The 27,401-nt window shown below is 44.6% G+C and overlaps 1 protein-coding gene across 6 annotated transcripts in view; it reads left to right on the top strand.

Moving 5' to 3' along the window:
- ACOX2 (acyl-CoA oxidase 2) overlaps positions 1-25,040 on the top strand; it is a 30,445-nt gene extending 5,405 nt beyond the window's left edge. For 5 of the 6 annotated variants that reach the window (XM_041762231.1, XM_041762230.1, XM_041762228.1 and 2 more), the window contains exons 7-16: positions 599-718; positions 1,030-1,145; positions 1,815-1,987; positions 4,725-4,887; positions 5,952-6,142; positions 7,505-7,684; positions 9,524-9,629; positions 14,252-14,469; positions 21,501-21,633; positions 24,854-25,040. In XM_041762231.1, the coding sequence (XP_041618165.1) occupies positions 599-718; positions 1,030-1,145; positions 1,815-1,987; positions 4,725-4,887; positions 5,952-6,142; positions 7,505-7,684; positions 9,524-9,629; positions 14,252-14,469; positions 21,501-21,633; positions 24,854-24,916 (1,463 nt within the window). In that variant the 3' untranslated portion in view covers positions 24,917-25,040. Of the gene's footprint in view, positions 1-598; positions 719-1,029; positions 1,146-1,814; positions 1,988-4,724; positions 4,888-5,951; positions 6,143-7,504; positions 7,685-9,523; positions 9,630-14,251; positions 14,470-20,579; positions 20,778-21,500; positions 21,635-24,853 lie in introns of those variants that run through there. The other variant, XR_005988948.1, reaches the window with a different exon arrangement.
- The last annotated feature ends 2,361 nt before the right edge of the window (positions 25,041-27,401 follow it).

Below are 27,401 nucleotides of genomic sequence, written 5' to 3'. Positions count from 1 at the left end.
TGAGCCTCCCTACCTCATGCCTGTGTATCTTAGGGCATTTGCTCCACACATCTGACATTTAGACAGAACCCCCTGCACCTCCAGCCACCAAATGGCTGTCCATAAAGCCCTCCGCCCCAGTGCATTCTGGAGCCAGACATTCATATTAAAGCTCTCAGGGCTGTTGCAGTCATTTCCAAGGATGAGTCAAGGCCGTGTGAATCAAGGGGTATGCTGAAAAAGCATCACTTTGTTGCCCTGGATGCTACCTTTTTCCTCTGCCTGGCTCCACCAAGCCAACCCAGCCCTCAAGCCCACAGTGCTCCCTCTGCCTTGCCCTCCCTGCCCTGTGCAAGCTCCCCCTAGAAAATAAGCCCGGAACTTTCAGGCTCGCATGCATCCTCCTCTGGCTCTCACCATTTGAGGCAAATCAAATAAACTCCATCCTGGCTTCACAGGGTGCCGTGCCCTTCCCCGTGCCACCACACTGGTCCTCCTAACCCATTACAGACTGGACCCACATCCAGGTTCCTGATGGGGAGAGTTAGCCTGTCTGCTCCATACGCCAGGGCCTCCTACACCAGAGATCATGCTGAGCCTCTCATCTCTCTGCCTTCAGTGGGACGGTCCGCCACCCATGCCTTGGTCCAGGCCCAGCTGATCTGCTCAGGAGCCCGACAGGGCATGCACGCCTTTATTGTGCCCATACGGAGCCTCCAGGACCACACCCCACTGCCAGGTAAGCCCATGTGGCTCCCAGGCCCACTGCCAGGAAGAGACACTACCAGGCCTCCCTATCCTGAGGCCTCTGAGGTGATAGGAGAAGCAGGGACATGTCGCCCTTGGGTAGGGAGGAGTCCAGTTGGACAGACCTGGTGCTAACTGGCTGGGTAAACTTGAGCAACATTCAACCTCAGCTCAGTCAATTGCAAAACAGGTGTGATTAACCCCACGTGACTGGATGCTGTGAGGCTCAGGGGAGCCGGGACATGTGTGAATGGTATAGAAAGTACTTGGCGGACAGATGTTTCCATCTCCATCTCCTTCTAGGAGTCACTGTTGGAGACATCGGGCCCAAGATGGGCTTTCACCACATAGACCATGGCTTTCTGCGACTGGACCATGTGCGGATCCCTAGAGAGAACATGCTGAGTCGCTTTGCACAGGTAGGAGTCCTGGGGCAGCTGCAAGCCTCCACTGCCTGGAGAGGGGACAGTGGCCCTGTGCAGACTACAGCTGGCTCTGGGTCCTCCTTTGTAGAGCAGAGTTTGGGGCACCCCACCCCAACCGCAGAGAGGCTCTGGTATCCCACAGATCTGGGTAAAGCCCCGGTTTAAGAGCTGTGTGATTTTGGGCAAGTCACTTGACCGCTCTGAGCCTCAGAGTTCTGAGTAAATGCTCAGAGCTTCACGGGGTAGTAGAGCTGTCATGGAGTAGGTGACAAAGCAACGTGAGGAAGAAGGAAGGGCTGAGAGTGACATGCATTTTTACCTACAGTGAGGCTTAGACAACCAATCACTGAGCAGATATTAGTCGAGTGCTGGAGGAAGTTCTGGAGGTCCCCATCTTGCCAGGCATTGCCTTTACCTGTGGATTTGGGGGAGGTCGTAGGTGTCCCAGGAGAGGAGCTGTGAAGCAAGGCACTTGAGACAGTGACGATTTAGCACAAAGCACAGGTGTGTTTCACAAGCAGCGCGCTCTGGCTGGCGGTCCGCTCTCTGCTCCAGGTGAGCGATCTGAGGACTGTGTGCCTGTAGCGTATGGGAGTCCACACTGTGGGTGTAGGACAGGCTTGGGTGCCTTGGCTCAGACCCAGCCCATGTTTGGTCCACCAGGTCTTGCCAGACGGCACCTACCTCAAGGTCGGATCATTACAGATCAACTACTTATCGATGGTGGTGATGCGAGTGGACCTGCTCTTGGGTGAGATCATACCCATGCTGCAGAAGGCCTGTGTCATCGCCATCCGCTACTCGGTCATCCGCCACCAGTCCAGCCTCCGGCCAAGGCAAGGGACACCCACAGGCTGACCACAGACAGGGCTACCTCTTCATCCCACGGTGCCTGCCCCCCGATCCACCCCTCTGCCAGAGTACACATTACCCTCATGACATATGCACAATTTCTGCCCAGACCCCGTCCGTCTGGCCTTGTCTGAAGGGTCTCTATCCAGCTCCCTCTAACCCCAGCTGATCAGCTGCCCAGCCTGTGTTGGTAGGGGTCTGTCCCTATTGGGTTTCTGTGTGATCATATGTCTTTGACCTTGTAGCATCAGATCTGACTCAGTCTGTCCAAGTCTCACTAGGCTCTGGACGGCTGTGACTGGCTTGTGTCTGGGTTGTCATCTGGTTGACAGGCTGTGGGTGACTTAGTAGCTTCTGAGCTTGTTCTGTCAGAGTGTGAGTAATCGTGTCTGAGAGAGCCCAGCTGTCACATCAGATGGTATATGACTGAAGCTGGTCCTATCTGGCTGTGCTGTCACCATCCACCTGTGGTATGTCCAAGTCTGGATCTGTTTTGTTGTATGTGACTCTGCCCAGCTAATGCTCCCTCTGTCCTGTGGGACTGACGAGCTGACTGTACACTCTGTGGTAATTGTTTAAATATTTATTTAACCCAAGTTCAAGACCCAATGTGGGACTTGAACTCATAACCCTGAGACCAAGTTCTGCACGTTCCTCCAATTGAACCAGCCAGGTGCTCCTGGACTCTGTTTTTAAATATGTGTTATGTTAAAAAAAAAAATATGTGTTATGTGTCCCCATGCATGTGCATGCCTGTGTAAAGACACACACGGCTGCCAGTTAAATTTTAATTTTAGGTAAAGAGCAAATCATTTTTTAGACTATGTCCCAAATGGGGACTCTGGATGCGGCAGTGTGGGGCTGAGCAAATGGTGATATAGTGGCAGCATGGAAAGAGAGGGTACTGTCATAATTGACTGAACTTGTGTTGTTGAGGGATGGGCTTCAACCTGGAAGTTCTTTTTTTTTTTTTTTTTTAAGATTTTATTTATATATTCATGAGAGACCAGAGAGAGAGGCAGAGACATAGGCAGAGGAAAAAGCAGGCTCCCCACAGGGAGCCTGATATGGGATTTGATCTCAGGACCTCGTGATCACCAACTGAGCCAACGGCAGACACTCAACCACTGAGACACCCAAGTGCCCTCAATCTGGCAGTTCCTATCCCAACTCTGCTAAGTGACCCTGGACAAGTCCTTTGCCCGCTCTGGGCCTCATTTTCCTCACCTGTAATGTGAAGAGTGAGAGAACTTCTGGTCTAAGAATCTGGTGATGTTTCATGCCATGGGCTCAAGGATCCAGGATCAAGGATCCATTCTAATGCATAATGGACTAGGGTCAGATGTCAGACAGACCTGGGTGATACACGGCTGGGCCACTTGCCAGCTCTGGGACCTTAGGTGAGTCACGCCCACCTCCTTGTCCCTCAGCGTCCTCAGCGTCCTTACAACATAGGTGTGAGAGGAGTACTCTTTCAGGACAGCGTGGAGAATGAAATGCAACAAAGCGTACCAGGCCTGCAGCCCAGGGCCCTTTCCTCTGGCAAGCTCAGGGCACCTGTGACTGGCCTGGGCTTTGTATTCCCAGACTGAGGGAGTCTTCTCTGGAGGACAAGAGTGCTAGGAAAAAGGTGCTGCCACTGAAGTCCCATCCAGAGTCTAGTTTTCTGACTTAAAGTGTCCTCAGGATGGTTCTAATAGTCCATGTCTGAGGCATCTGGGTAGTTAAGCATCCAACTCTTGGTCTTGGCTCGGGTCATGATCTCAGGGTCGTGGGACTGAGCCCCATGTCTGGCTCCACACTCAGTGGGTCTGCTTGAGAGTCTCTCTCTCTTTCTCTCTCTCCCTCTGCCCTCCCCACTCCCCCTAATAAATAAATAAATAATGCTTTTTAAGTGTCCAAATGAGGGGCTGCTGACCTAAGAATCCTCCAACAGGCATAGGAGGCTTCTCACATTCATGCTTTTTTCTTTTTAAGATTTTATTTATTTATTTGAGCGAGAGAGCAGGAGCAGGGGGAGGGGCAGAGGGAGAGGAAGGAGCAGACTCCTCACTGAGCAGGGAGCCTGACATGCGGCTCGATCCCAGGACACTGAGATCACCATTCAAGCTGAAGGTAGACATTTAACCGAATGAGCCATCCAGGTGCCCCATTCATGCTTTGTTTTAATCCAGAAATAGTTATTCTGGTCTCCTTCATGCTGGACACAGTCTTAGGCACTGCAGACACAGCAACAGACAAGGCAGATGCAGTCCCGGCCTTGCGATTTCCCCCAAATTCACATCTCAGTTACTGAGATTAGGATCGATGTACCTCCCAGCATATACTATGTGCATCTGGACAGTAAAGGTCACATTTCAAATCATCCCGGGTACAAACCACAACCCCTCACTTGAAATCCGTGGCACCATATGTGTTGGAATTCAGTACTTTCCAGGTTTGGGCAGGTTAATAATGGTACCTACGCTATAATTTTGTAAACTTCCCCCATAAGGAACAGCACCTGTAAGCAAACGTGTCAGTATTTCTACAGAGAAATGTGTGGGTATTCATGTTAGATGGAATTGTAAGATTATTACTAACCTCATGTCAGCTCGGGTCAGGTTTTTCAGCGAGTTGTAAAAAGCCATCAGTTTTTAAGTCTTTTACGGCACTGAGGATACGGGAAGGTGGAGGTGGCATGTAGCCGTCTTCTAAACCTTCTGCTTTTCTTCCCCTCAGCGGCCCAGAGGTAAAAATCCTGGACTATCAGACACAACAGCACAAACTCCTTCCTCAGTTGGCCACAGTCTACGCGTTCCACTTCCTGGCAAGCAACCTCTTGAAATTCTTCCACAGTTCCTACAGTGCCATTCTGAACAGAGACTTCAGCCACCTGCCTGAGGTAACCGCTGTCTGCTGGGAGGCAGAGGCTGGGACAATGGCTGAGATTGTTCTGCCCATGCGGAAGCAACCTCAGCCCTGTTTCCATGGGCTCCTTTTACTCCCTCCCCCAGCCTTCCAATATCCCAGGGCACCCACAGGGAACTGCAACCTGACCCCATCCACCCACATCTGGCCTCCAGAAAGCCCCCAAAATGTTAGAGGGAATAATCACACATAACACACAGAACATGGGAGCACAATCCCAGGTGTGTATTTGAAACCTAAAAAGCTCTAAAAAATTGTAGTTGCTGAGAACACGATTGGTCACACAGTATGACCTGAATTGATCTGATTTATCCCGCTGGATGTGTATCCATTTTGCAGCAGAAATACTAATGAGTTTGATCACTAAGGTTGCCCCAGACTCTTCTGGGTGTTATATATAATCTACCATAAACGCCCTGCTTTAGCTTTCTAAAATTCAGAAAATATTGATTCCAAGACACATCCAACCCCAAGGGTCTCAGATGAAAGACTATAATAGACTTAGGTACACACTAAGATTAATCCATCAGACCCTGTGCTTTATAAGCGTTGCTTCATTAACCCTTCCCATTTTACAGATTAGGAAAGTGAAGCACAGAGAGATTAGAGAACATGACCTTCTTCCCAAGGACTTAAAAGTCTGAAAGATAGATAAGGGCTTTCAAGAACCAAGAACTCAAATCGGGTCTGCTGGCAGCCTCTCCTACAACCCGGGCCAGTGGATTGATGATGGACAGGCCGGCCCCCCAAATACTCCACTTGCCAGCAAAACCCTAAATGATGGTGAGCCCAACCCAGGAAGCACCTGGAGACACTGGCCTGGACAGTTCTTTGTTTTCACTGCCTTTACAGCTAGCTACATTGCCTCATCGTATGACCTTAGGCAAGTCACATCCCATCTCTGAGTCTCACCCTTCTCATTCATAAAGGCTCAAGCTGAGAAAATAATTCTTCCCTCAACAGGGTTGTGCTCAATGAGCAAGAAGTGTGGTTGTTACTGGAGGGACCTCTTACTCGCCCTGCCCCCTGTTCTTGCAGCTTCACGCACTGAGCGCAGGAATCAAGGCCATGGTGTCAGACCTGTGCCTCCAGGGGACTGAGTTGTGCCGTCGAGCCTGCGGTGGCCATGGCTACTCGAAGCTGAGCGGCCTGCCCTCCCTGGTCAGCAGAGTGACAGCCTCCTGCACCTATGAGGGTGAGAACACCGTGCTCTACCTCCAGACGGCCAGGTAAGGCCCCTGCATGGGTTGAAGCGACGCCCGATGCCCACGGCAGGAGCAGGCCCTGGGCAGCACCATGTAGAGATGGCCCAACACACATGGTGTGTCTCCAGGCCACCCAGACAGAGCCTCTCGTAGGCCAAACAGGAGTGTGGCTCTCCCTTGCTCCAGCCACTTCTCTCCTTCAGTGGCTCCCCACAGCCCGTGGGAAAAGGCTACACTGCACCTGGCCTGTCCCCCACCCCACCTCCCTTCCCATCATGCTCTCCCTTCCCCCAGCTGGACTCAGTTCCTCTTTCCCATCACGGGCTTCACGCTCGCTTCCCTCCAGGCCCCCTCCCTGAAAACTCTGCCCCAGCCTGCTGGGCCTGCTGTCAGCGGCTCTGGCTCCTCTAGTCCCTCGGGTCGCTGCTTAGATACCAGCCCTGAACATGCCATCTGGAGTTGCAGCGGCCCTTCTACCCAGTACAATCCGGGTTTCTCTTCATGAGCCAGAGTTCCCGAGGGCCTTGCTCACCGCCTGTCCCTGGGCTTAGCACAGGGCCTGCCCATGGAGGCTCCTGAGGGGCAGGAAGGGTCTTGGGGTTGACTTCCCCACAACTGGCAGCTTCTGTTCATTCTTTTCTGTCTGTGGGGGCTCCGCCTGACTAGGCCTTTCACATTCATAAAGGGTTATAGGTTTTTTCAAATGAGAAGAGGGATACAGTACCGTGTATTAGATACTCTGTGCCCCACAGAGTACAAATATTGTCTCAGTTTTCACTCAGGTGAGTATTGTTATCCCCATCTAGAGATGGAGAAACTGAGGTCAAGGGAGGTGAAATAATGCATACAAGTGTCACAGAGATCCCAGCAGAACTGCTTGGGAATCCAGACTTGGCTGAGCCCACAGCCTGTAACCACTGGGTCATCACAGGAAAGAAGTCAAGGGTCACCTGTCACTCTCCACTCCTGTTAGCATTCTTACACCTATCCTTCCTCAAGTAAGAAAATTTAATTCCTGCTGTCACTGTACAATTCAGCATGAATCCCCAAATCACAGAATCCTAAGCAGAAGAAAAGATTCTGTTTGTTCAGATACCGAAAGGGTTGACGTTCAGGATCTGAGTGTCTGTCCAGCTTTGCGGCTCTGGCCTCCTTTCCCTGAGGAAGAATCAACAGCCTCTGGGTGCACTTTCCTGAGGGGCTCACAGCAGGAGGGCTCTGGGGGTGCTCAGGAGTGATGATAACCATCAGGCAGGACCAGGCAAGAGCCTGCATGGCCCCGGTTCTCCCGTAGGGAGCATGAGAGTGCATGTTTCTGGGCAATAGGGGTGTTGGGCTATCCCACAGGGCTCCCCACTGCTTACCTGCTTCTATCCCCACCCCCAGGTTTCTGGTGAAAAACTACTTGCAAGCTCATGGGTCCCTAGGCTCCACATCGCAGATATTTCTCCCCAAGTCTACTGCATACCTGACTACACCTTACCAGGCCAGGTGCCCAGCCCAGAAAGCAGCTGACTTCCTCCATGCAAAACTCTACACCGCGGCCTGGGCACACGTAGCAGCCAGGTGAGCAAGAAACTGGCCATTCCACCTGGGGGCAGGCTACTTCCCATGCTGGGGCCTTTGGGATGGGCTGGGTGAGCATTTGTGAGTACTCCTCTAAAAGGCACCCTCTTCCCCAACCTCAGTGCTCTCAGTTCCTGCCACCATGGGCAGAGAAGGGGAAGTCACATCCATCAGCCCCCATCACTTCCCCATCCTGGTCAAACTAGTAGAAGGACATCACCACTCTGGCCATCTTTACATCTTTAGGTTCCTACTGTAATTTGCAATGCAATGAATATGCCCACTTGTATAAATGTATCTATGTAAATATCAACAAATAAATAATGTAAATACCAATACTCTATTTAAAATATCCCACAAACTAAAAATAATTTTTAAAAAGATGACTACATCCAGGGGTAGGATTAGTTTATTTCCAGGGTCTAGTGGGCTCCAGGGAACACAGACAAGACCAAGGACTCATTCACTCTGTCATTCAACAAATACCGGCAGGAGGTGTCAGACATGTTCAAATGTGCCAAGGGACTGCAAATAAAAAGAAGTCCTGACCAAACAGAGACACCATCACAGGAAAGATAGAGAGACTGAAGGACCTAAGAAATAAACTTTCTGAAACCACCCCCACCCTCAACTAAAGCACCAAAGCAACCCAGAAGAAATATTTTCAGTATATAAGAGGTCTTATAGTCCAACCTGTGGTCTAAGGACTGGTTAATAATTATTTCAAGATCACAAACAACTTTGGACATTCATGTATTTATTTCACAAGTACTAAGTGTCCACAGTGCACCAGGCACTGTTCTAGGCACTGTGGATCTATCGGTAAACAAGTCATAAAAAGCCCAGGCCTCATGGAACATTTTGTTTTTTTAAAAATATTTTATTTATTTATTTGTGAGAGACACACAGAGATACATAGAGAGAGGCAGAGACACAGGCAGAGGGAGACGCAGGCTCCATGCAGGGAGCCTGATGTGGGACTCGATCCTGGGACTCCAGGATCATGCCCTGAGCCGAAGGCAGACGCTCAACCACTGAGCCACTCAGGTGACCCTGGAACTAACATTTTAGTTGGAGGGAGGTGGGGCGTGCCAAATAAGGCTGCTCAGGGTAAGTAAAATGCCATTATATTGATTTTTGCTTGTATCTCAATGTAACATCTGCTTATCTAACTCCCTGATAAGAAAAAAATAAATATTGCTTAATAAACAGTTTGTTTTGCATAGCAATTTCATGGGTTATGAGTGGATGGATGGGCAGGAGTAAAAAAGTAAGAGAATACAGGTTAAGTAAATGGCAAATGGCCAATTTAGTGGTTTGGAGGACAAGAGTTTGTTTGGTTTTCTTTTCTTTTCTAGCCTTTTAAGGTCCCTTAGGTAGAACCTGCAGGCTGGGTGACTGACTGGCTTCACTAGCCTTTACAGGAAAACCATTGTCCTTGCTCAGCCACAGAAGTCGGTCAACAGAGTGGCCTGAAAACACTGGTATCAGGATGGTGTCTGCATTAGGAAGGGGTTCAGTGCCTGGCCTAGAGCCCTCAGGCTTTACAGCTCAGAGGTTAATACGGCTTTACCCTTACTAGTGGTGTGACCCTGGACCAGCTAGTGAACCAATCTGGGACTGTTCTCCCCTCTGTAAATTGGGAATGCCTACCCTTAGAAGGGTTAAAGAGATAATGTAGAGCAAACATTTAGCTTTGCAACACAAACCAACTGTCAATAAACAGGAGTTACTGTATTTCTACTTGTGAGGCTCCCCAGGCAGCCTGAGACCAGACTCCATCAGTCTCTTTCCCACTCAGTCAGGAAGTTGAACCTTTTTTTTTCCTTTGGGCTTCAGGCTCATAAAGGACTCAGCGCATCACTTACAGACTCTGATGCAATCTGGAGCTGACTGGGATGAGGCCTGGAACCAGAGCACTGTCCTACACCTCCAGGCTGCTAAGGTGAGCTGCCCGCCAGCTGAAGCTCCAGCTGGAAGGGACCTGTTTTGTTTCCCCCACAGGCCACCATGCTGAGAAAATCTGAGCTCTGCCTTTATTCCCAGCCCTGCTCAGTGGCTGCCCTCATTTCACTTCCAAGGCTTTCGTCCAGGGTATTTTAATTAAAGGACTTAACTCCAAAGCAATCTTGCTGACAGCTCTTAGGGAAAAATGTAATGAGGCAGTGTTATTGGATTTGCTTGAGGTTGTTCAAATATTTCCTCCCAGATAGAAAAGCAGGTCAAGTCTCCCTTTAGCCCCACAGGCAATCCTTAGATGTCTGATTCAATTTCTACTATGTTTTGCGTTTCTGCATAATTCACATTCAGTCAGCAAATATTTGAGCACCCACTCAACACCAAGCATTGGGCCAGGTACTGGAGGCTCGATGGTGCCCATAGGCAGTACAATCAAGGCAGCACTGGGATGGGGAAACAGGCTACGGGATCCCAGGGAGGTGCATCGCTACCTGGCATGAGGATCAGAAAGGCTTCCCAGAAGTGGCATCCAAGCCAAGACGTCAAGAGTGAGCTGAAATTAGCCAGGCTATGGGTAGAAGCTGTGGTTTGGGAAATGGAGGTTTCCTGGCAAAGGGAACAGCAGGTGAAAAAGGAAGCGAGGCAAGCAAAGACATGGTGCTTGAGAAAATGCAAATCCTCCCAAGGAGGAGTTAAAGGAGGAAGACTGAACCCAGAAAAGGAAGGCAGGTAAGGGAGGGGGAAAGATGGGCAAGGCCTGGGACCTTCTGCACCGCTGTGAACTGTTTGGTTTGTTTTCATTGCAATGGGAAGCCTTTGCAAACTTTGTACCTGGGGAATGAGGTGATCAGAGTTTCACTGTAGAGGAACCATACAGGCTGCCTGGGGAGCAATGGACTGGAGGCTGGAGGCCAACTAGGAACAGGCAGCAGCTGTCTGGGCAAGAAGGGCTGAGTGAGGGTGGTCTAAGAACTTGGCAGACGGCAGGGAGAAACGTGGGTGGACACAGACATATTAAGGGGGTAGAAGAAAGCGACTGCTTTCAAAGAGTAATGGGGTGGGAAAGAGGTTAACTCCTGAGCTCTCCCTTAGGGAGCTGGGACTCTGGCCCTACCTACAGCTGGAACTGTAAAGCAAGGTGAACACTTTGACCCTCAGGCATCAGGCCCAGGAAATGGCAGGAAAGCCTGAAGGAGTGTCTGTAGCAGCCCTCGCGGTGCACGCTGGGCATGAGCGCCACCTGGTGACCCGCCGTCTCTACCACACATCAGCTGGTACTGGTCTTAACTCTGCCACCATCCACGGGGCTGTGTCCATCGCAGGGGGACTCCCTGCTGTAATAAATGTCCTATCAACCCAGAGGAGGGTGAGCCAAGGCTGTGTTCTCACTAGACTACAACAAAAGGAACCACAGCTGCCCATTAGGCATACATTTTCCAAACCTCTGCCCTGCCTTCCAATGGACCAGGCACTGCATGCCAGGGTTACCTCAGTTAATATATACCACCCTGGGGGTGGAAAGTAGCATAACCTCCATTTTAAGGATGAGGAAATAGAACTCAAAGGAATTAAGTCCCAGAGGTAGAAAATGGTTAAGATGCTTTGCTTTCCTTTCCCTCACAGATGCAAGCTATGACCTCAGCCACTGTGTATGAGGGAGAGAGGTGATTCTCCAAGTCCTAGGGGCATCGAGGGTGGGTAGTTCAGCCAGCCTAGAGGAGAAGAGCAAGTCCCTTCTCCCCCAGGCATTGTAAGCTGAAGAAGAGTGGCTTCCTGGAGAGATGGTGCCCAAGCTGACTCTCCAAAGTCATAATAGGCAGAGAAATCTGCAGTTTCTGAGCTTCATGTTTTGGAAAAAACATATACTCTACAGAAACCTTAACCACTCACCATGTCCCATCTAGAAACCATAAATATGCAAGTAGAGAGTGACAACAACACAAGGGGAGTGGAGAACAGTGCAGAGTGGTGGCCCAAGTTATGTTTCCTGCTCTCTGCATGACCTGCCTCTCTATGTGACATCCAGTGTCCTTCCTTCCCTGGGCTGTAACTTTCTGGTCCATAAAACAAAGGGGCATGAAAAGGACCTTTAGGCTCTGATAAGCTCTGGTTGTGTAACCTGAGGCCCTGCCCAGGAGAGAGGTTGGTTCCTAGGACCACTAGAGGAAATGCTGGTACCCATTATAATCCAGCCTCAGTCTCTGGTGGCTTTGGCAAGGCAAGGCAGTGGTGAAGACAGACACTTAACAAGGATATGGACAATTTTTCGTTGCTACCACCTACTAGCCATGTGACCTTGGGCAAGGAATTTAATCTATCAATGCCTTGGTCTCCTCATCTGCAAAATGGAGCAAATAATAGTACCTACCTTCTAAGATTATTATGAAGATTAAATGAGTTAATACATGTAAAACTTACAGATGCACCTAGCATACAAATGCTACACATCCCACCCCTTATATCCAAATTAGGCAGGAGGCAAGATTTAAACCAACACACACACAAAGGAAGTAAAGTGCATTGTGTTCAAAGCATGGTGCCAAAGTTTGACTCACTGTCACCAGAGGCCACAGAGGCCGGGGCCCTCAGGCAGCTCTTTATCACCCCACTCCACAACCCCAAGGCTCTGAGAATTTAAGGATGTGGCCCTCAGATTAGAAAAGGGAAGCAGGGTCTGTCCAGTTTGAGCACCAAGGGCTGTCTGACTCAGCGGAGGCAACAGGGCACATCTGTTCGTTCCTCTTCTATATCCAAATGTTGCAAACCCAGTGTGGCTGTGAGCACACTAGGTCCAGGTGGCAAAGCAGTGTTGTTAGCACCCATGTGAGGCCTCCATGGGAAAGGCAGATCCTTTCCAAGTGAGAAACCTGATGGGGTCACTTCCCTGTTGAAGACTCTGGTGGCCTTTGGACCCCCAGAGAATGAAATCCCAACTGATGTGAGCTTCAGGAACAAACAGTCAAGAAAAAATTGAGCCATTTTCTGTGCAAAAGAAGGTGGTTTTATTAAAGCATGGGGACAGGACCAGTGGATAGAAAGAGCTGCCCTGGGATTGTCAGGAGCAATTGATCACATACACTGAAATTGGGAGGGGTAGAGGCCAACGAAGTTTCCAAAAGGATTTTCACATGTTAAGGAAGGAATATTTACAGGATCCTGGAGGCCCGGCTAACTGTCAAGCTAAGGCTATTTTTTCCTCTAGCAAGGCGTTAATATTAAGACAGGAGTTCCAGGAGGAATGTCATATTCAGTCTCAAGTACTTGTCAGTGGGTTGTAAGTTATAAGGAAAGTTCATTTTATTTACATTTCTTTTGCCTTTTTCCCCACCTCACCAACCATGTCAATCACAGCCCTTCAGGGGCCTGGGTCGCAGTACCCACCCACCCTAACTTACACAGTTCTGTCATCACCTCATTCTGCCCCAGTGATGCAGCCTCCCACAAGTACAGCCCCGTGTACATGCGATAACCCCCTGCTGAAACTTCTCTGAACCCTCAAGACAGTCTAAGCCTTGCTACTTAAGACATTACTCGGAAGCTATCTGGAAATCTGCATTTTCACAAGATGCCCAGCTAATCTTTATGCACATAAACCTTTGAGAAGACTTTTTATGTGCTCTTCTTTCCTCCCTCCTCCCATGGAATTCATATACCTTACCTGATAACAATACGTGCATTTGTCTTGGGGAGAAGGGAATATTCAAAATATTCAACAACCAGTAGGGCAGGGGCACAGGCCAAGCAGAAAGGACTTCAGGCCTAATGGAGGCAGAGGCCTGAAAGCCTCCTGCTGGGTCAGGCATTCATCCTTTATTTGCAGAGCTGTAAGGAGAGGGGGGGTCCCAGGAAAGGATCCTGACAGGGGGGTCTTACCGGGTTGAGGGCAGTGGTCACTTAACAGGTGGTACCAAAAGTTTTATAATTTTATTTTAAGTAAGCTCTTTGCCCAATGTGGGACTTGAATTCATAACCTCGAGATTGAGAGTCCTTTGCTCCACTGACTGAGCCAGTTAGGTGCCCGAAAGTTTTGTTTTAACCAGTGACAAAGCCAGATTGCTGGATATGTGCCAAATAACTGCCCTGCTTACCTTGCAGAGTTTACCCTCAGTAGCTGGGAAAAATTCTGTGTCCATACTAAACCTCTAATTTCTCACCCCAAGACACACACAAGCACACACCATGGCACTGAACATGGCAAACAATAAATAGCTGTTTTCTTAAGTGGTGCTGTCCTCCACCATCTCCATGCCAGCCTCCAATACCCCTGTATTCTTTCTACTTTCAAACCTCCTTGAAATATCCCCCCAACAAAATGAGGAAGCTCAGGGCCAAGTCCCAGAGCCCACAAGCCCCCATCAAGAGCATGTGTATATATGCGTGCATGCACACACACACACACACACACACACACATACACACACACACGCACACAGGTGTGCTGTCAAAAAGGCTCAGTCAGACCCACAGGGAGCTGAGAGAAAAGGTGGCACTGATCAGCCTCCTGGGAAACACATGGCTGCAGTGAGCTTATTCCAGCAGTCCTGCCCTGCTTCCAGGAGGACTTCTGGAGTCAGAAATCAGAAACTAACGTATCTTTGTGTCTTTCAGGCACATTGCTACTATATCAGTGTGAAGAATTTTACAGAAACTCTGGACAAACTAGAAAACGAACCAGCAATTCAGCAGGTGCTCAAACGCCTCTGTGATCTCTATGCTTTACACAGTATCCTGACAAACTCGGGGGACTTTCTCCATGACGGCTTCCTATCTGGGACCCAAGTAGATGCGGTGAGAACAGCCTACCTGAACCTGCTCCTCCTCATCCGGTAAGTGGCTGGCCCTCAGAGCATGGTAATCTTCAGAGACTAGCCCTAGGTCCTTTGTTTACTTCAAACTCTGAAACTGCAGCTCCGTAATCTTGCTACATGAGGTCTGGCAAAAGTAGCAACCACCCTGGAGAGGTTTATACTCTAGCATGATTACATCAACATAAAGCATTATGGATTCATGAAAAAAAAAATGAAAAAAAAAAAACAATTAGAAATAAAAATACCTAAAAACAAATTATCTCAATTGAATACTCTTCAACATTGTAAAGGAAATAGGAATAGTATCTAAATGAAGTATACTACTGTATTCATAATATGTACTAATAATGAGTCTCAATCATAACTAATTATTTAAGGAACATTTGTGTGTGCCAGGCATTGTGCCAAAAGCTTTCACATACATCATCTCATTTAATCCTTCTAGCTTTTTGAAATGAGTACTATTAATTGCCCCATTTTACTGGGGAGGAAATTCAGGCTAAAGGGAGTAAGGAACTTGCCCAAGGTCTCTCAGTTAGCCAGGGGAGGAGCTGGGTGCAATCTGGGACCTATTGGACCCCAGAGCTTATGCTTCTACACTGTATTAAAGTTAAGGTGGGGGATTGTTTATTTCAAATGTATCCTTGTCTTTGTTGAATGTGCTTAGGCAAACTCTTACTAAATTGACTAAACTTAGTTTCTCAGCTTCAAGATGAAATTTTCTTTTAAACTCAGTACTTCACACACTTATTCATAAAGCAATAATACAAATAGTTCTTAAATGCAACATAATGCAGTACAGTTTAGGGTCATGACATACTAATGCAATGCTTTCATTCTGTTATGTTATATATATAATCTAAATGATCACTTTAAAAACATCGAAACCAAAGCCCCAGCCCGAACAGCATACTGGAAGAAACAACTTAAAACAAAACAGGTCAGTCACCATTGTCCATAAGATAAAATGGGCTACCTTAAGGATTTAACCTTTTCTGAGAAAACAGGATGACTCCTTATATGGGGTGGTGTGACACTGTGTCTGTGTTTGTGTGTGTGTGTGTGTGTCTGTCTTTTCCGCTAGAACCTCTAATAGTTCACGTTATCTAGAACACTAAGATAATAAAAAAGGCAAAAGATTTGAAATTTTAAAAATTAGCTACTTGTGACAAAGTTTTTAAAAAACTAGATCAAATTATGTTTATTTCTTTAAAAAAGTTATGTTTATTTCTAACAATATGCAACATTACCACTTATGACTCCTTATCGGCACCTAATAGATATTTGGCAATCAGCAAATGTTTAATTAAATCATCAAAAACTGTCAAAAATACATTTCATGCAAGTATGCCTCAGGTATTAAACTTTCCCTTATATAGAGAATACAGTGGTGGGAACCATTAATAGCAGAGCTGAGTATTGCACAGTTCAAACCCAAGTCTAATTCTGAAGTGCTTGGCATTTTAAACATTTATTTATTTACTTGAGAGAGAGAGAGCTCATGAGCAGGAGGAGGAACTGAGGAAGAGGGAGAGAGAGAATCTTAAGCAGACTCCCCACTGAGCACGGAGGTCAATGCAGGGCTCCATCCCAGGACACTGAGATCATGACCTGAGCCAAAATCAAGAGTTGAGCACTTAACCAATGGAACCACCAGGCACCCCTGAAATGCTCTGCATTTTAAAGCACATGAAAACAGGGATGCCCGGGTGATTTAGTGGTTGAGTGTCTGCCTTCAGCTCAGTGTGTGATCCCAGGGTTTTGGATCAAGTCCCGCACTGGGCTCCTTGCAGGGAGCCTACTTCTACCCCTACCTATGTCTCTGCCTCTCTCTGTGTGTCTCTCATGAATAAATAAATAAAATCTTTAAAAAAAAAAATAAAGCACATGAAAACAATAAGGTTCTAGCCTGACTGACAGAGATGATTAAACACAAAAGATAACCCCTAACACCTCATAAGCATGATTTTTTAACATCTGCAACAGCATTTCTAAGCACTTGCCTTGGCACCATAGACTTACAAGTTAAGACAAGACCAAGAGCACTGGTGCAAATAGGCAACTTATGCATTGCTGTAATTGTTTTATTAAATTAACTGGAATATTAAATTTGTTATGTGAGATTTTAGGTATCCATCTAACCCACAAACTGATTTACTCACCTTAGGTTTCCTAAGTAACCTTGTTACTGCGAGGTAGTTAGGTATGTAACAGACTCCATGTTTGTAACAGTTCTGTGTCAGAATTCCTTGCCTTGGTTACTTAGTATCATCCTCTAATTTCTGAGATAACACATGAAGGATGGCACACTATTCCATGTGACACTAAGAACCAGCTCTCTGTGTAATGTTAACTAACTGACCCAGTTTATAGTTGTTTAAGGGGTCATAAAATCTCAGGTGAAGGACATCAGGTGTAGATGACAGATTGAACATATGTATTTACTTTTGTTCCCTCCTGAAACAGCATGGATTAAAAATTTTAAAAAGCTACACACCCACAAAAAGAAAAAGAACAGGGGAGGAAACATGAAAATATGAAAGCAGATGAACAGTAGTAGAACAGTAGTAGGCCAGAGAAAACTGGATCATAAACCAGAAGTGGGAAACAAGTAATACCAAAGAACCCCAAGAAGTAGCAGCACTGTGCACCTCTGACAATAGGGATAAAGTTGAGACCCACGGGGGTTCAGCTCCATCTGAAATAGAAGGAGCTGAACCCCAGGTCCCCTCCTCCTCTGAAAGTAATTTTGAGATTCTCCTTGACTCCACCCTGGCAGAAGAGTATACAGAGGGTCTGTGGGCCAGGGAATATCAGGCATAGTTGACAGTGAGGCTACCCTACAGAAACCAGGGGTCTGAATAAATGTTTATAGGCCGGGCTAACCTAAGCCCCCTCCCTCAGCCCTCTTTTCCCTGGCTTCCAGAAAACTGGCAGCCAGGCTAGTATGCTACAGGAAGATGATAGTATGCTCCTCCTCTGAAGAATGTGACCAGCCCAAAGGAGACAAAACTGAAGATACTGACACCATAGCCCTCTAACCCACCCCATAGTGAATCCCACATATTGACAAGCACACTTGGACTTCTAATCAGCTAAGTAATGCCCCACTCTTAGCTATGATCGGAGACTCGGGGATCACTAGACACCCAAGGGAAGCCTCCGACTTAGATACCAAATAAGCAAGAAGGAAACAACTTCGAGGGCACAAGAGAATCTTCCAGGAGAAGGAATCTTTTTAAAAAGACCTGTAATGCCCTCAAAGAGTTAAGAGGAGATACACAAAACCACAAAACAAGAATGTCATTTCTTAAAAAGTAATATTCAGAAAAAAAAAAAGAGAGAGCCCTATGAAACAAAAATGATAGTGGAAATGAAAAGCTCAGTAGAAGGACTGGAAGAGAAAGTTGCATAAAATCTCACAGAAAAGAAAGCATAAAGATAAAAATTAGCAGAAAAGATAAAAATAGCAAGAAAACTGATCCTAACTGCCCATCATCTGAAAAACAGGTCTAGAAAGAGCAGATAGAAAAAATAGAAAGGAACAAACCATTGATAAAATAACTCAAGAAGCAGGAGGCTAATAAAGAACACGAGTTTCAGACCGAAAAGGCCACAAATACTTAAAGACTAGAGGAGACAAACACACACAGAAAAGTCAAACATACAGTGTGTGACATGGTAAATACATGCTATGAAGAAAAGGAAAGCAGGGAAGAGGATTAGGAATGTGGGGGTCTGGGGGGGTGGGGAGACAGGCTATAGTTTTATTTCATTTGATTTTTTTTTTAAGATTTTATTTATTCATAAGAGACATACAGAGATAGGTAGAGACATGGGCAGAGGGAGAAGCAGGCTCCTCACAGGGAGCCCAATGCAGGACTTGATTCTGGACCCCGGGATCATACCCTGAGTCAAAGGCAGATGCTCAACCACTAAGCCACCCAGGCGTCGCTTCATTTTGATTTTTTAAAGATTTTACTTTTAAGTAATCTCTACACTGAATGCAGGGCCCAAACTCACAAGCCCAAGATCAAGAGTTGTACTCTCCACTGACTGTAGTTTTAAATAAGTCAGAGAAGGCCTGCCAGGGAGGGTGGTATCTGAGGAAAGATCTCAAGGGGTGGGGACATGAGAGGAGCCATGGGGTTGGCTGGGAAAGGAACATTCCAGGCAGAGAAGTACAAATGTTGGAGGCCAGAGCATGCTTGGCACGTCTCCCCAGAGAACAGAGAAGAGGCCACAGAGACTGGAGTGGCATGACTGAGGTGAATGAGAGCAGTGGTCAGAGAGTTAAGGGTGTGCTGGGGCCAGGGGTGAAGACAGGTAGAGATCATTGGAAAGACTTAAAAATTTGGCTTTTAGTTTGTGTGAGAGTGGGAAGGTTTTCAGCATTTCACTCATCTGATATATTTTTCTAAAGGATCACTCCAGCTGCCATATTAAGAACTGACTGGGGAAGGAGATGAATAAAAAGCAGGGAGCCCAACTAGGAGTCTACCTCAATAATCCAAGTGAAAGATGATATCAGGTTAGACTGGATGAGAATACTGGAGGTGATGGGAAGTAGCTGAAGTATGGATATATTTTGAAGGTAGAACAGGATTTGCTGACAGATCACAGGTGTGGGGTGTAAGTGACAGAGAGGAGCTCGAGTTTTTGGCCAGGACAGAGTTGCCATTTCCTATAAATATGCCAGGTTTGGGCAGGATGCATAGGAGAAGGTGCAGAAGATGTGGAGTTTGGCTTTGAACATGTTAAGTTTGAAGAGCCTGTTAGAAATCAAGTAAGATGTTAATAAGCAGGTAAGTGAGACTGGAGAGATAAATTTGGAAGTCATTAGCATATGACTGATATTTAAAGCCATGAGAAGGATATCACATGGAGTGACTATATGAAGAGAAGAGGCCTGAGTACTGTGTCTTGGGACCCTCCAAGGCTGATGAGAGGAAGTAGCCTTGACAAGAGCTATTTCAGTGGAGTGGAAGTGAAAACCTGAATGGATCTAGTTTAGCAGAACAGGTGGAAAGAAGAAATAGCAAAGCATAAACAAGCACAACACTTTTAAGGAGCTTTATCATAAAGGGGAGCCAAGATATGGAGTAGATGATGGAGAGGAAAACAGACTCAAAATCTTGTTTTAAGGACGGGAGGTAGGACAGCATGTTTGTATATGAAAATTATCCAGTAGAGAAGGGGATTTTGACATTGTAATGGAAAGGCAAGAAAATTTCTAGTATGTTGTTCTCTAATAGGCAAGAGGAGAAGGCATCTAAGGGATGAGGAGGGGCTGGCATGAGCTGGGAGCCTGGACAGTGTACCTATACCAAAAACAGAGAAAGCATGTATAAATAAAGTGGTGGGAACTTGTGGATGTGCTCTTACCACTTCTATTTTACCAGTGAAATTGGACAAAAAGTCATGTAAGTAAGAGAGATGTGAGATAATCATCTAAGGCAATGAAAGAGTAAAGGAATGAGAGCAATGTCTTATGACTGCTAGCCAGCAGATAAGGGCCCACCTGAACTCCCATTACACCAGTCAGTACTGACTTCCCAGCCACATATGGCTACAAAGGTGGTGACACAGAGTTGGTGAAAAACTGCTGAATATATTTCTGAGGGAGTGAATATAACAGACCATAGAATTTCAGCTGAATAAGGAAGGAAGGGAGGCCACCAGGAGGATGAGGGACATTAAGTTAAGTGGTAGGTACTGGTAGGGTCAAAGAAGTATAACCAGCCCTAAATGGAAATCCTCTCACAGTGATGATGAAGGGTCACCCAGAAAAGATTAAAATAGGAAGCTACAGTATCCCAGTCACCTCAACTGCTTTGTAAAAGGAGGGCTAGGGAAGAGTATTAAAAAAATTGCAAAGTTATGTTTTATACCCTTGCTAAAAAAAGTTAAAGAAACATGTGAACAATTTTTATTTTATTTAAGATTTTATTTATTTATTCATGAGAGACACAGAAAGAGAGGCAGAGACATAGGCAGAGGGAGGAGAGCCTGATAAGGGACTGGATCCCAGGACCCCAGGATCACGACCTGAGTCAAAGGCAGACTCTCAACCACTAAGCCACTCAGGCATCCTGTGAACAATTTTTTTTTAATATTTCATTCAATAGGCTAAAAGAAAACACATTTTGTTGCTTGAAAAAGAAAAGAAAAAGATTATCGGAGTCAGAACTCTAGAGGGGGTAAGCCAAAAGGGCAGGAGCCAGTGAAAGGAACACGCCCCACATCATGGAGAAGGTGCAGATATGGAGAACTGAGTCCTGGGATGGCATCTTGGTGGAAAGTGACAGAGGGAGCCCTAGAACAAGGTCAGTAGAGAAGATCCAAGAACCAAGAAGCCACATTTTAGAGGAACATTCATGTAGGTATTGAAATTGCTACGGATGATGACAAAAGTTACAGTGAGAAACAGCAGACCAGGAGGTAGATCACTCTAATGGGAGAGACGTGGTAGGGACACTGCTCAACCGTGAGCAAGATATGTGAAGTCACAGTAATAGACACACATATAGTCATAATAATGCAAGCACCAAATATAAGTCTGACCAGAATTATAACTATACTGGGAGCAGGAACACCAAGAAGCAGCAGAGGTGAGGCAGGATGATACAAGGGTGACAAGAGGGAACTAAAAACACATCCTTATCTTTTTGTAATGGAGAGTTGACAGATAATACCTAAAACTGAACAACCAAGAAGTAGCAATCCACACAAGATATTTAGAAGCATTCAGGTAAATACCAAAATACCAGCTAAAATACTGAAACTGATTGCCCGAGGTGGGGGAAACACAGATGAGACAAGGATGTGCTGATTTTAAATAATAAGCCTTGAAGATTACTGGACTCCTTCTACTTGTATATCTAACAGATCAAAAATTAAAACTTTTAGAAAATTAAAGCTGAGTTGTTCAAAACAACCGAGCTGAGTTGTTGTGACCTCTTAATTAGGTGTTGTTATTCACCATCCCTGATTAAACAGATTCATAAAAGCAATCTAAAATACTCACAAACTCTTGTTTTCTCTCGCAGGAAGGATGCCATCTTGTTAACTGATGCTTTTGACTTCACGGATCATTGTTTAAATTCAGCACTTGGCTGTTATGATGGAAATGTCTATGAACGTCTGTTCCACTGGGCTCAGAGGTCACCGACCAATACTCAGGTAGTTGAGTAGAACTCATTATGAATTATGTAAGAGAGCAGAGAACAAGCATGAATACAACCTCCATGTTTTCTCATTTTAATTGATTCCCCATTAGGTTGGAAATTACTTGGCATAGCATGTCTGTTAAAAAGATTTTGAGAATACATGAAAAAATCCAGGAGTGGCCTGGATTGGAACTCTGAGTATAGACTGTAATCAGCAAAAGACACGGCTCAGAATTTGGTAAAGGGAATTAAGAGGAAGGTCCAAGCTCTAAATCATGGCTTGACATACCCAAGGGCATACACACATAGTGCCAAACGAACTTTTAAGTAACAAAGAAGATAAATCATTGCAGTGATTGAACCATCATGTTTTCAGCCTTTTACCTCTCAGTTTTGTGTTGATAAAAATGGGTATTCAGAGGTGATAGGAAGCTTCGGGTGGGGGATCACCCTCAGATCAGACTCTGTGCTGGAGATGCCTCCTTCCTCTTCACTCTAAGGAACACAATCCCAGGAACAAAGAAGGCTGTTGCAGGGCCATCAGCAGCCCAAGAAAGCCATATAAATGTCTATTACAAGGGTTATGGCAAAAAGATCCCCAGCTGTCCCTAAGAGAGAATACCAGAACTCTACGTCATTGACAGAAGGGAGGACTCATAAAATCCTAATGATTTAGGGTCAGCGTCCCAGACTCTGCCGTAAGCCTCAACGGGAAAAGTTATGAATGTCAATGACTACAATAACTGGAGTAAAGAAATAAATCCTATATTTAGAATTTGGTAACCAATATTTAATAGCAGATTTGATACAGATGATCAAAACAAATATAATCTATAGATATGCAACAGATTATTTTAAGTTCTGCAGTGCAAATGTTATTCAGATAACGAAGCTTACTTTTTTACCCCTTAGGTCAAATTTCAGAAAAGTGTCTTAACACCTCAAAAAATTGGCAACTCTTAGGCTTTCATTCACACTTAGCATGGTGTTAGACTTGCTCTTCACATTTTGCATCCTGTCACACCTCACAGCGTAATTTAACACGATTATCTAAAATTATAATATAACTGGTCACCTCCAAGATGCTTGTCAGATAGGCCAATCCATTTTGGTCATTTCCCGTCTCCAGGAAGGCATCCTTTTAACTTGATAAGAAAATATAAAGAATTACCTGAAGAAAGTATGATACATTTACTGCTTAATACAGTTAAGCTACTTCTGGTGTGTTACTTTTTCTATTAGATTCCCCCTACTTTCTAATATTTAAATCCTGGCATGAAACGACAGCAGTCCTCCTACTCCAGATTAGCTCCTATGGTCTAAGGATAAATCTATGCCCTTTGCTGCTCATGAGAAAAACCGACCCTGCCAGCAAATGCTAACATATCTAGCTCAAACCTGCTCAACTAGCAATACAAGGAAACATGCCAGTTCTGATTCCTCATCTTCACTAAAGAACATAGTGCATTTTTTTTAACTTTGTTTCTAATCTTTATTTTAAAAGCATTTAATCTGCATACTATATGAGGGCAAGCTTATGTAAATGAGGAGCATGACTGGTCCAGAGCATCAACAGATTTGGTAAAATGTTGATGCTCATCATCTCATTCGCTTTTCTCTTTTTCTTTCTTTCTTTTTTTTTTTTTTTTGTTTCTTTTTTTTCCCATTTACTTTTCTGTTTTGCCTATCTCCGGCTACCTGACTGTGAACAAGGATAGAGTCTTTCTCTTCCTAACTCTAGGATCTGTCTCAGAGTAGACACTTTGCATTTATGAAATAAATGAACATAGTTTTATGACCCACAGTGAAATGAAGAACCTCCTGCATACACAGTGCTGCAGACTCTGACCATCTTGGCTTACATTACCTTGCTAAAAAGGTGACAAGTAGAGCAATGTGACTCTTCCATGCACAGCAATTTGGGAATGTGAGATTATCAATGGCCTTAGAGAACTGTTGCCAGTTAAAATGACAGTCGGTTGACTATTAATATATAGCCACATAATCTTACACTACTGGCTCCTTGAGAGTCTACCAAAATAGCACTTTTAAGGTATATATTTCTAATCTCTAGATAATTTTGAAGCTAAGGACATTTTACTTCAAATGTCACTCTAAGGACAAATTTTTCCTCATTTGTACCAGTAGAAAAAGGCACAATGAAGGTATTTCAAATAAATTAAAACAATAGCTATGTTAAAACATACCTTGGAGACACAAAATTACAAAGGGGAATATATTTCACTGACATTTTCTACCAAAAGAAAAGTGCTATGCTAAGTTAAACATCTCAGAATCCTAAGACAGACTCTCTTCTGTCTGGGGCAGGCTGAGTGTTGAGCTTTATCCCTAGACAGGATGATGCGCTCTCTCATAGTTTACTCTAGCCGTGGTGTGTTTGTTTTTTGGCTTTTTTCCTGAGCTGGATGCTATTTCCAACCAGATTCTCCAAAGTGAATTGCAAAAGGCTGTTCCTGTTCCCCACATTAATTCATATTTAAGTGATTCCCTATAGATGCAAGCAGTGCAGGAACCACTGGGGACAATTTCAAAACAAGAATCCTATTTCCCCCAATTATTCTACTGTAAAAATTTGTCCAAGTAGTTGCTAGATACATGAAACACACCTACTGATTCATTCATTCATTCATTCACTCAATGAATATTTATTGAGCATATGCTCTACACCAGAAACTGTTCTAAGTACTAAGGCTATAAGGGAGAACAGAAGTCATAGACCCTGTCTTTAATGAGGAGCTCAAAGTTTTAGCCTAGACAGGCAAACAAGTAAATATAAAAGATGAGGCTAGAACTGTGAAGCAAAGAATTAAGACATATATTAGTGAACAAGGGGAAATAACCTACTCTTACATAGAACCTTAATTATCCAATTCATCTTCTGGGTCCTTGCTTTGGGGTTAATGTTCAACTTCAAAGAACTTCAAAAAGTCAAGCATTTTATTTGTATTAAATTCCAAAAGCAAATGATAAGCTGTTTCTTAATTGGCCACCTGCATCCACAATTTAAAATCTGCATGAGAAAAGGAAGGATGCCCTTTGGAAAAAATGTTTCTCCATATGTTCACAGAAAACAGATTTAAAAAAACTAATTTTTAAAATTAAGAATCTTATGTAATGTTACTTTTTTGAAACTAAAAACTTAATGTGGAGGTAAAAGTCATTAACCCTGGCAGAAATATTATCTTAACAATGTACTTTTTTTCTACAAACAGGGGAACCCTGCCTATGAGAAATACATAAAGCCACTATTACAAAGTTGGAGATCCAAGCTGTGAAATAATGAAGAGCACTCAAGAGGCGCCACCATGGGACTATGAACTATGCATATATAGCATTCAACTTTAAAGTATACTTCATATATACTTTATATATTTCAAAAAATATATATATATATGTATACACACACACATATACATGGTTGTTGTTTTTAAAGTAAGCTCTAGGGGCGCCTGGGTGACTCAGTCAATTAAGCATCTGCTTTTGTTTTTGGTTCAGGTCCTAATCTGGGGTCCTGGAATGGAGCCTTGCATCAGGAGGCTCCCTGCTCAGTGGAGAACCTGTTTCTCCCTCTTCCCTATACCCCTCCCCTGTTCATGCTTTCTATGCTATCTCACTGTCTCTCAAATAAATAAATAAAATCGAAAGGAAGGAAGGAAGGAAGCAAGCAAGCAAGCAAGCTCACTTGCTCTGAGGGCAGCCTGGGTAGCTCTGATGGTTAAGGGTTTGCCTTTGGCTCTGGATCCTGGGATCAAGCTCCATGGCGGGCTCCTGACTCAGCAGGGGATAATAATAGCCCTATTATCTTAAAAAAAATAATAAAGTAAGTTTTATTATACCCAATGTAGGACTTGAACTCACAACTCCAAGATCAAGAATCACATGCTCTACCAATTCAGCCAACCAGGCACCGCCTAAAGTATATATTTTTTAAAGAGGTCATTATCTGAATGGATGGATGAAACATCTGTGATTTACTTCAAGAAAATCTATGGAAGGAAAAAGGGAGAGTGAATAGCTGAAGATGGGGTCATTCAAGGGGTTCGTGGGTATTTGCACTATTCTACTTCTGATTATGTTTAAAATTTCCCATAATAAATAAAGTAGTGCTATCCATTTGTAGCATCTATTTTGTTAAATACCACAGTTTTGCTTTAGATCTAAAAGTCAAGAGATTCATTAGTTATCACTTATGTCTAATTTAGCACACATTTATCCAAGGTTTAAAGGGATATACACATGTGCACACACAATCCTCCTCCAAAAGTGCCTGTTCTTGGAGTAATCTAAATAAAATGTAGAGCTCTGAGAATACCACTAAGTATCAATTTTTGAAAATCAACTATTTCGCAGGGAAAATGATTTAAAATTTTCTTAAAAAGACATAATTGTCTCAAATTACCCAAATATAATCAAACTACATTTTTCATATTGCACAAGTAAACACTCAAAACTAAATGCCACCAGATTAAGTTGCAAAAAAATCTCAGCTGGCTACTTTTCCTAATTTACTTATAAAAATAATCATTCAGTTAATTTTTTCTTTTTTTCTTCTCTTTTTTTTTAAGTAAGCTCCACACCCGGCATGGAGCCCAATGCAGGGTTGCAACCCTCGACCCTGAGATTAAGACCTGAGATTAAGAGCTGGATGCCTGGGATCCCTGGGTGGCGCCTGCCTTTGGCCCAGGGCGCGATCCTGGAGACCCGGGATCGAATCCCACATCGGGCTCCCGGTGCATGGAGCCTGCTTATGTCTCTGCCTCTCTCTCTCTCTCTGTGACTATCATAAATAAATAAAGATTTAAAAAAAAAAAAAAAAAAGAGCTGGATGCCTAACAACTGACTGAGCCACCCAGGAGCCCCTTAGTTAATAATTAATAAACCTAAGAAAATTGACCAAAACAAACTTTTCTCCAGTAAACTGGGCAAGGAAGAGACCCCATAAGATTTTAATTTTTAAAACCTTAGAACTAATATTATTTCCATTTCCACATCAGTTTTCAACCCAAATCATCCTGTCTTGCTTCTATCTCTGCCAATTCAACAACACACAAGTGGCTGGATGTTTTTTTGGAGGAGGGGGGTAATCTCTAATCAATTTGAAGTATTAGACAATTTTCTAAAAAGATAACCTCACACCAGCACCATTTAATGAAACCACAGCAACCTGCCAATAGTATGATAGGATTTTAGTTTGAAGACGGCTGAAGATGGTTTAGTTGAAGATGGTAAAAACAGGGTAATTACAGGTTTCTAGATATTGGGCATTTGTCAAATCTTAAATTTTCAGAGAGACATGGGCAAAAATGGATATAGGTAAGTGTTCTCATCCTCCTTTCAGAGACAGAATTTCAGAATTCTCTCATGTAGAAGAGAAAAGGAAAGGGCACACAGCCTCAAAACTCCATTCTTCCCTTAGAAAACAGGGAAGAAATTACATGACTTACTTTATAAAGTGTTCCAGCAACTAGAAGTCTCACTATAGCTAACATAATCCTTCCTATAACTTCCAAGAAAGAGAATCAAAGCAACTATTCAAAATAAAGACCACAGTAAAATAAAGTACATATGTATCTCCAACTGTTCCAGAGCCTTCACTCACTGCAGTTTAGTTTTTCTCCTCAGAAACAGACTTAACTATAATAATAAAATATATTTGTGGGCCACCATAATATTGTGAGAAAAAAGTAAAGAGCCAGTTTGTCCCTGTGCTCAGTGCAAAGCTAGCAAAAGGGTCATATTCAGTGCTGACAATTAGTGGCT

The sequence above is a fragment of the Vulpes lagopus genome, chromosome 7 (genome assembly GCF_018345385.1).
Source record: "Vulpes lagopus strain Blue_001 chromosome 7, ASM1834538v1, whole genome shotgun sequence".
NCBI classification, from domain to species: Eukaryota; Metazoa; Chordata; class Mammalia; order Carnivora; family Canidae; genus Vulpes; species Vulpes lagopus.
This window is presented reverse-complemented; position numbering and strand designations above follow the sequence as displayed.